The following is a 9,906-nucleotide window of genomic DNA, read 5'->3' on the forward strand; positions in this document are numbered from 1 at the left end:
AGAATCACTTTGTTGTACACTTGAAACTAACACACTGCAAATTAACAATGAGTTGTGTGAAAGCCTTCTTCAGCGATCAATGCAAAGAAATAGAGGAAAACAACAGAATGGGAGAGACTAGGGATCTCTTCAAGAAAATCAGAGATACCAAAGGAACATTTCATGCAAAGATGGGCTCAATAAAGGACAGAAATGGTATGGACCTAACAGAAGCAGAAGATATTAAGAAGAGATGGCAAGAATACACAGAAGAACTGTACAAAAAAGATCTTCACGACCCAGATAATCACGACGGTGTGATCACTGACCTAGAGCCAGACATCCTGGAATGTGAAGTCAAGTGGGCCTTAGAAAGCATCACTACGAACAAAGCTAGTGGAGGTGATGGATTCCAGTTGAGCTATTCCAAATCCTGAAAGATGATGCTGTGAAAGTGCTGCACTCAACATGCCAGCAAATTTGGAAAACTCAGCAGGGGCCACAGGACTGGAAAAGGTCAGTTTTCATTCCAATCCCAAAGAAAGGCAATGCCAAAGAATGCTCAAACTACTGCACAATTGCACTCATCTCACACGCTAATAAAGTAATGCTCAAAATTCTCCAAGCCAGGCTTCAGCAATACGTGAACCGTGAACTTCCAGATGTTCAAGCTGGTTTTAGAAAAGGCAGAGGAACCAGAGACCAAATTGCCAACATCCGCTGGATCATGGAAAAAGCAAGAGAGTTCCAGAAAAACATCTATTTCTGCTTTATTGACTATGCCAAAGCCTTTGACTGTGTGGATCACAATAAACTGTGGAAAATTCTGAAAGAGATGGGCATACCAGACCACCTGATCTGCCTCTTGAGAAATTTGTATGCAGGTCAGGAAGCAACAGTTAGAACTGGACATGGAACAACATACTGGTTCCAAATAGGAAAAGGAGTTCGTCAAGGCTGTATATTATCACCCTGTTTATTTAACTTACACGCAGAGTACATCATGAGAAACGCTGGACTGGAAGAAACACAAGCTGGAATCAAGATTGCCAGGAGAAATATCAATAACCTCAGATATGCAGATGACACCACCCTTATGGCAGAAAGTGAAGAGGAACTCAAAAGCCTCTTGATGAAGGTGAAAGTGGAGAGTGAAAAAGTTGGCTTAAAGCTCAACATTCAGAAAATGAAGATCATGGCATCCGGTCCCACCACTTCACGGGAAATAGATGGGGAAACAGTGGAAACCGTGTCAGACTTAATTTTTCTGGGCTCCAAAATCACTGCAGATGGTGACTGCAGCCATGAAATTAAAAGATGCTTACTCCTTGGAAGGAAAGTTATGACCAACCTAGATAGCATATTCAAAAGCAGAGACATTACTTTGCCAACAAAGGTCCGTCTAGTCAAGGCTATGGTTTTTCCTGTGGTCATGTATGGATGTGAGAGTTGGACTGTGAAGAAGGCTGAGTGCCGAAGAATTGATGCTTTTGAACTGTGGTGTTGGAGAAGACTGTTGAGAGTCCCTTGGACTGCAAGGAGATCCAACCAGTCCATTCTGAAGGAGATCAGCCCTGGGATTTCTTTGGAAGGAATGATGCTAAAGCTGAAACTCCAGTACTTTGGCCACCTCATGCAAAGAGTTGACTCATTGGAAAAGACTCTGATGCTGGGAGGGATTGGGGGCAAGAGGAGAAGGGGACAACAGAGGGTGAGATGGCTGGATGGCATCACTGACTCGATGGACGTGAGTCTGAGTGAACTCCGGGAGTTGGTGATGGACAGGGAGGCCTGGTGTGCTGCGATTCATGGGGTCACAAAGAGTCGGACACGACTGAGCGACTGATTTGATCTGATCTGATCTGTGTGTATGCTCAGTCAATTCATTCGTGCTCCACTCTTTGCAACCCTCTGGACACCAGAAAGCCCGCCAGGCTCCTCTGTCCATGGGATTCTCCAGGCAAGAATACTGGAGTGGGTTGCCAAGCCCTCCTCCAGGGGATCTTCCCAACCCAGGGATGGAAACTGCATCTCCTATGTCTTCTGCATTGCAGGCAGATTCTTTACCTGCTAAGCCATCAAGGAAAAACTATATATGTGTGTATACACATGTATATTGGACTTTGTCTTCTAAGAGCTTTACATACAGGTGCTAATTTAAACTGTAAGGTTATCACTATTAATTAATTCCTATTACTCACCTGTGTAGAAGGTAATGGCAACCCACTCCAGAATTCTTACCTGGAGAATTCCATGGACAGAGGAGCCTGGTGGGCTGCAGTCCATGGGGTCGCACAGTCAGACACGACTGAGCGACTAATATACACACATATTACTCATCAGATAGTATACTGTTGTTGTAACTAGTAATACCAATAACACTTGTATTACTGTATTTTAAAGATGAGGACACAGAGGCACAGAGAGGTCAAGTAACTTACTCAAAATCACACTGTTGATAAGTTTTAAATCTGAACAGTTTGGTTTGAGGATTCATGCTTTTCAGCATTTTACTTAAGAGCCACCCCTGAGAACATTTCAGAGCAAAATCTGAGTTGAGTTTCAGTTCAGTTCAGTCACTCAGTCATGTCTGACTCTTTTTGACCCCATGGACTGCAGCACGCCAGGCCTCCCTGTCCATCACCAAGTCCCCGAGTTTACTCAAACTCACGTCCATTGAGTCGGTGATGCCATCCAACCATCTCATCCTCTGTTGTCCCCTTCTCCTCCCACCTTCAATCTTTCCCAGCATCAGGGTCTTTTCCAGTGAGTCAGTTCTTCACATTAGGTGGCAAAGTATTGGAGTTTCAGGTTCAGCATCAGTCTTTCCTATTCAGAACTGATTTCCTTTAGGATGGACTGATTGCATCTCCTTGCAGTCCAAGGGACTCTCAAGAGTCTTCTCCAACACCACAGTTCAAAAGCATCAATTCTTTGGCACTCAGCTTTCTTTATAGTCCAACTCTCACATCCATACATTACTACTAGAAAAACCGTAGCTTTGACTAGATGGACCTTTGTTGGCAAAGTAATGTCTCTGCTTTCCAATATGCTATTTAGGTTTTTCCAAGGAGCAAACATAGTTAATTTCATGGCTGCAGTCACCATCTGCAGTGATTTTGGAGCCCCAAAAAACGAAGTCTATCACTGTTTCCACTGTTTCCCCATCTAGTTGCCATGAAGTGATGGGACCAGATGCCATGATCTTCGTTTTCTGAATGTTGAGCTTTAAGTCAACTTCTTCACTCTCTTCTTTCACTTTCATCAAGAGGCTCTTTGGTTCTTCGCTTTCTGCCATAATGGTGGTATTATCTGCATATCTGAGGTTATTGATATGTCTCGTGGCAATCTTGATTCCAGCTTGTGCTTCATCCAGTCCAGCATTTCTCATGACGTACTCTGTATGTAAGTTAAATAAGCAGGGTGACAACATACAGCCTTGACGTACTCCTTTTCCTATTTGGAACCAGTCTGTTATTCCATGTCCAGTTCTAACTGTTGCTTCTTGACCTGCATACAGTTGAGTTTACTTTAATTAAAAATTTTTTTTATATCTGTCATTTTCTTAGTAGTTTATAATTTCCCAAGAGTTTGGCCTCATCATTACTTGCTATGTGGACTTCCCTAGTGGCTCAGATGGTAAAGTGTCTGTCTACAATGTGGGAAACCCAGGTTCGATTCCTGGGTTGGGAGGATCCCCTGGAGAAGGAAATGGCAACCCATTCCAGTACTCTTGCCTGGAAAATCCCATGGACAGAGGATCCTGGTAGGCTACAGTCCATGGGGTCGCAAAGAGTTGGACACGACTGAGCGATTTAACTTCAACTTTACGTGCTGTGTAACTTCAGGCCAGTTACTGGCTAAGCTTTGGTTTCCCCATCTGTACAGTGGGAACAAGACTAGTTGTCGGGATGGTGAAAGGAGAACACATGTGCAGAGCTCAGACCTGTGCCTAGCCCATAATAAGTGCTCGATAAGCATTTGCTGTTAATGTTGTTATGGTTATTAGTAACATCTCACATGAACTTCACAACAACCATATGAGGTAGGTAGGGTTTATCATCCTCATTTCTCAGATGTGGAAACTGGTACTCATGGACATAGGAAATAATTAGCCACTAAGAGGAAATGCTGGACTTAGAAAACCTCCCAACCCCCAGCCTGCTGCCCTGCACCCACCCCTCAACTCCACCTCTTCTCTCTTCTCCAGCAGGCACTCTTTTATGAGACAAATCATTCTTCTAACAGGACTGTGGACAAGTGTGAAGCAGTTGGAAGCTGAGGCTCAGGGAGAAGCTCTGAGGATTGTTAGGAAAGTTCTCCAAGTGAAAATAGGTTTTTGTGTAGGAACAGATGAACAGCACCTCCCCTCATCCCTAAGAAACTGCCAGAAGGGCCAGCCTGCGGTCACACATTGTAGTGGACAGTGCCTTGTGCTGTCCCAGGGAGACCCAGGGGGACGGCAGTCAGGGGTGTCCTCATGCCAGAAAGTAGAGGAGAATGGGAGTGTCTTCCTCTTACAAGCAGAGAAGTGTTTTTAAACACTGTCTAAAACAATAACTTACATAATGCACTTAAACTGCCTTCTACTTTGGGTTTGTTGTTTCTCTTTTATTCCTACAGCTTTCTGTAATTCTGCATTTCAATGCATTTGTTCAAGTTTCTATTAGTGCTTCCTGTTCGGGAACCCAGTGCATTCAGTCCGATGTCTCTGAGCCACTGGCTGTGATAGGGTCAGTCCGTGTTTTGAGGTGCAAGGTCTTAGCTGACTGCTTCAAGTCTTCAGTTTCTTTATCAATACCAGTAATGTGATCGGAAGATTCTGGGACTGGGTTGAAGTCAGCCCTCCTAGCCTGAAAATCATGTGCTTCTTCTTTTCATGAAGTGGATCCTTCACCAATTTTTTTCCCCTTTTATGAATGAAAACTCTTATTTTGTATCTTTTAATGGTAAGCAGTTTTTTTTTAATGACTTGTTACATGCTACTTGCAGAGCTTTATCTCATTAACATTCCAATGATTTATTAAGCGTTACTGAACACCAACTAAGTGCCAAGTATTGTGCCAGACAGCCATAAAAGATAAGACAGACTCCTCATAGAGTTTATAGTGAACTATCCCTTATAGTTATAGTTTCTGTTAACAGCTAAAAAGACAGTGACACTAACTGCTTTGGATATCCCCATAGCCCCCAGGACATGGCATGGGCCAGGGTAGTCAAGTAATATTCTCAGATTTAAGCCATTAACCGGCCTGTTGAAAATGTATGCTTTTCTAATTAGATGATATTCTACTTATGCCCACAAGGTGGAGATCTTGCTTATAGTTTACAACCAAGCTGAAAGCAAGGCATTCCAAAAAAAAATTCTCAGAAGTTAAACCAAAAGACAAAAAATTAAATGCTACTGAGCAACTTTTTAGTGCAATATACTATGCTACTTGGTAAGACAAATAGAAAGTTGTTAAGATATAGTCCTCTGCCTTCTAGGGAAAGATGAGGGTAAGGACCTTGCACAGAACAGGAAGATGGTACCTTTGAATGAAGTAAGATAGTACAGCAATAGTAATCTCATCATCAGATAAGATCTATATAAAGGCATGATATAGAGATTCAACCAAAACCCCGCATTTCAGTCAATATGGAAACACTTGAAGGTATACTGGGGCAACTCTGGAATTCTTAGATGTGGTCTTCAGATGCCTCTACTTAGTCACAAACCTTAGGGTGCCTGCCCTATAACTAGAACGTTCATTTTTTGGCAAATACAGTATAATCAGTACCAGGTGATGCACTGATTCAGTTGAAAACCCCCATGTGCATCTGATGCGGGGGATAAAGGCAAGAGAAACATGTGAAAGGAAACAGATATCAAACCCTTGCTTTCCGAGGTGGAATCCAGCCCCACCCCTCATCTTGTGTCTTACCTGAGAATCTTGGTTTGGATCTGGGACAGAGTCTAATGCACAGAGCTGAGAGGGAGAGCCAGTTCTTATCCAATAACTTTCCTAGTGGACTGAACCCAAAAAGTGTCTGGAAGGCAATGTGGTTTGCTGGTTTTGTTTTTCATTTTATTATTATTATTTTTTTGCTCCTCCACCCTCTTCCCTAAACACTTCTTCCCTTAAAACCATTAAACCAGTAAGTCAAATGCGGTATGGTTGTTGTTTTTTCATTTGTTGAATTGAAAATCACACGTGGGGCATAAAGTGACTAACTAAATGACAGTGAGCCTTTAAAAAGAATGCTGGCCACTTGACTAAAAATGGTGAACTTTCCTGATAGAGGGAAAATCAAGCGGCAGGCTACTTGGAGACCCCCGTTTGAATTTGTTTCTTCACTTACTACCTCTGTGGTCCTGTGCAAGCCCGATCCCTTCTGTGTCCCCAGGAGCCGAATCGTGTCATTCTTAAGAGAAACCGTCTCTAAGGCCCGGTCCCCTGGACTAGGTCGGATCTTGAGTTGTAAGCCTGTCATGGCAACCTAAACATCCCCCTAGACTGTGAGCTCGGTGAGCAGGGTACCGCATCTGTGGATTTTACTGCTCCGTGTCCAGAAGCGAGGACAGACGCTTTGTTGAATGAAACCTGCCTAGGTGTTCTTGCACAGTGAGGTCGAATTCCCAGAGAGTCCCTCGGGAAAGGGCGAGCGACCAATCTCAAATCACACAGGACCAGGGTAGTGAGCGCGCTCGGGAAAGGCGGTGTCGGTTCAAAGTTGTTTGCTACAGATGGTTCTTCTAACCCGGCTGGAGTCACATCCTCCGTGGCTCGGAGAGCTCCCGGGATTTACATAAGGCAGGGTGAATCACACCGTTGGAAACGGACAAGGCAAGAAGACCCGCCCCCGTTCACGCCGGGCGGCGCCCGGAGCTCGATTGGGGGTTACTCTGAACTTTGCAGGAGGGACTCCGCGCCCACTGCAACCCCGATGAGAGCCAGCGGCGCGTCGTTCCCACCCCGCGCGACTCCAGCTCCGTGCCGCCTGCTCCCACGCCCCCGCGCGGGCGCCTGCAGCCGGGCTTCCAGCTTCCGGCCCCTAAGTCCCCGACTGAGTGTGGGGCCGCTGCTCCCGCTTGGAAGGAGCCATCGCCGCTTTAAGGGGAAGAGGAGGGAAAGCGGGCGGAGGAGTGGGGGGCGGGGAGCGGCGGCGGAGGAGGGGGAGGGGGATTCCCCCCGCCCTCGCTCCCACGTGGTCCGGGCGCCTGTGAATCGCGCCCGCCGGAGGGTCTCACAGCGAAATACAAAAGCAGCTGGGAAGCGGCAGCCAGGCGAGTTCTCAGTGCCGGGCGGAGCGCTAGGCAGAGCCCCGCAGCCGCGATGGAGCTGAGGCGCCCGGAGCCCCGGAGCCAACGAGCTGACGGGCCCGCCTCGCCACCGGGACCCGGGTGCCGGGGCTCGGCTTGAAGCAGCGGCGGCACCGGCGCGGCCGCGGAGCATGGGCAGGAGGATGCGGGGCGCCGCCGCCACCGCCGGGCTCTGGCTGCTGGCGCTGGGCTCGCTGTTGACGCTGTGGGGCGGACTCCTGCCGCCGAGGACCGGGCTACCCACCTCCCGGCCGCCCGAAGACGGACTCCCGCGGCACCTGGCCCGGAGCGGCGTCCGGGAGCCCGCGCCTCGCTTTCCTCTGCCTCCGCCCCTGGCGCGGGACGCCCGCGGCGGCTCCCTGAAAACTTTCCGGGCGCTGCTCACCTTGGCGGCAGGCGCGGACGGCCCGCCCGGGCAGCCCCCGGGTGAGCGCAGGCGGCACGTGCCAACCGGGCGGCCCGGGCCGGAGGAACGCGCCGCGGTGCACGGGGGCGTCTTCTGGAGCCGCGGCCTGGAGGAGCAGGTGCCCCGGGGCTTCTCGGAGGCCCAGGCGGCGGCGTGGCTGGAGGCGGCGCGCCGCGCCCGGGTGGTGGCCCTGGAGCGCGGGGGCTGCGGGCGCAGCTCCAACCGGCTGGCCCGCTTCGCCGACGGCACCCGCGCCTGCGTGCGCTACGGCATCAACCCGGAGCAGATCCAGGGCGAGGCCCTGTCCTACTACCTGGCGCGCTTGCTGGGCCTCCAGCGCCACGTGCCGCCGCTGGCACTGGCCCGGGTGGAGGCTCGGGGCGCCCAGTGGGCTCAGGTGCGGGAGGAGCTTCGTGCCGCTCACTGGACCGAAGGCAGCGTGGTAAGCCTGACTCGCTGGCTGCCTAACCTCACCGACGTGGTGGTGCCCGCGCCCTGGCGCTCCGAGGACGGCCGTCTGCGGCCCCTGCGCGCCGCCGGGGGTGAGCTGGCCAACCGGAGCCGGGCGGAGCTGGTGGACCTGGTGCAATGGACCGACTTAATCCTCTTCGACTACCTGACGGCCAACTTCGACCGGCTAGTCAGCAACCTCTTCAGCCTGCAGTGGGACCCGCGGGTCATGCACCGAGCCACCAGCAACCTGCACCGCGGCCCGGGCGGGGCGTTGGTCTTTCTGGACAACGAGGCGGGCTTGGTGCACGGTTACCGGGTGGCGGGCATGTGGGACAAATATAACGAGCCGCTGCTGCAGTCTGTGTGCGTGTTCCGAGAGCGGACGGCGCGGCGCGTCCTGGAGCTACACCGAGGCCAGGACGCGGCCGCCCGGCTACTGCGCCTCTACCAGCACCACGAGCCTCGCTTCCCGGAGCTGGCCGCGCTCGCCGACCCCCACGCTCAGCTGCTGCAGCGCCGCCTCGACTTCCTTGCCAAGCACATTTTGCACTGTAAGGCTAAGTACGGCCGCCGACCCGGGACTTAGCATTACCCGGTGGAAGAGAGAGTGTGAGACCCCTGGCTGGGGGATGGATGATGGGGGGAAGGGCCGTCGTCTCTGCCACCTCCTGCGGACCAGCCGGCCAACGCCCAGCCGGAGACCCGAGCGCGAAGGCGACCAAAAACTTCCGCTTCACCCACCTGCCCTTTTCTCGCAGTCCCAAGCAGTTTCCTTTCAAAGTTCTGGGAGGATGAGCTCACCCAGCCTATAAAAGGATTCTTCCCTGTGCCAGCACGGAGTTTGCATCCAAAGAAACTGGCTGCTGCCGGAGTTTGGCCCCCGGGTGGCAGTCTCAGTAGAAGATACAGCCCCTTCCTTGGCAACCCCTCCACCCGCCCCTTCCCTTCCCGAAAAAGGAAAACTTCTATTGGAGCCATTGAGCTAATTCTGCAATTTCCTACCGATCGCCGCGCTGGTGGCCCGGCAGCAGGGCTCTGATACTGGCTGGTGGAGCCCCCTTCCCGTGTTCTCCCTTTGTTCCGGCTCCGTGATGGTGAGGTCACTGTTAAGAGCTGGGGAACCGCTCCGATAGGACAAAGGGAGCAGGACCTACAGAATGGGGGGAGTCCTGCAGTCCCTGGCAGTTTGTCTGACCTGTTCCTTAACAGCTTGTCGCCTTGGCCTGAAGGCTACAAATGCAGGACTGCCTGTGTGCACGGAGTCAAAGGATGAATTTCTAATCCCTCCCCCTTCCCAACCGGCCAACATTTTGACAATGAGGATGTTCACCGGAAGGAAAAGAAATCCGTTTTATGCACTTTACTTTGTTTTTATTTTAATTTTTTATTAAGAAAAACTTTTTTTTTATTTGACAGAATTTGCCTTCTATGTATATATGTGCATAAAGTGTGGTGTAAATATACTAAACAAACTTATATTTCAATAAAAGGGAGTTTAAAATTTAGAATTTAATTCCTGTGGTTTTAACTATTGGAGGTATCTGACATCCTACCTGGTTTTTGAATAAGCTTTAGGATTTCTCCCTTGTGGATGTGCTTTAACAACAAAGGACGCATGTATATCCCAGTTGTGACCACAGAACTTAAGAGAGCTGAACAAAGGCAAGAGCAGATTCCCTGTCCTGCTCACTCAAATGAATCCTAGTGCTAGAAATTTCAGAGTTCAGCAGAGAATGTGGGGGATGGTGGAAAAAGACATGGAAGG

General features: G+C 50.1%; 1 protein-coding gene across 1 annotated transcript; it reads left to right on the forward strand.

The window, feature by feature from the left end:
* The first annotated feature begins 3,527 nt into the window (after positions 1–3,527).
* FJX1 (four-jointed box kinase 1) lies at positions 3,528–9,646 on the forward strand. The gene has a single exon (XM_086338665.1). It carries the CDS (start codon positions 7,414–7,416, stop codon positions 8,725–8,727), a length of 1,314 nt encoding a protein of 437 aa, XP_086194791.1. The 5' UTR covers positions 3,528–7,413; the 3' UTR covers positions 8,728–9,646.
* The last annotated feature ends 260 nt before the right edge of the window (positions 9,647–9,906 follow it).

The sequence above is a fragment of the Bos grunniens genome, chromosome 15 (genome assembly GCF_055505025.1).
Source record: "Bos grunniens cultivar Pamir isolate PY7600 chromosome 15, Bosgru_T2T1.0, whole genome shotgun sequence".
Taxonomy (NCBI): domain Eukaryota; kingdom Metazoa; phylum Chordata; class Mammalia; order Artiodactyla; family Bovidae; genus Bos; species Bos grunniens.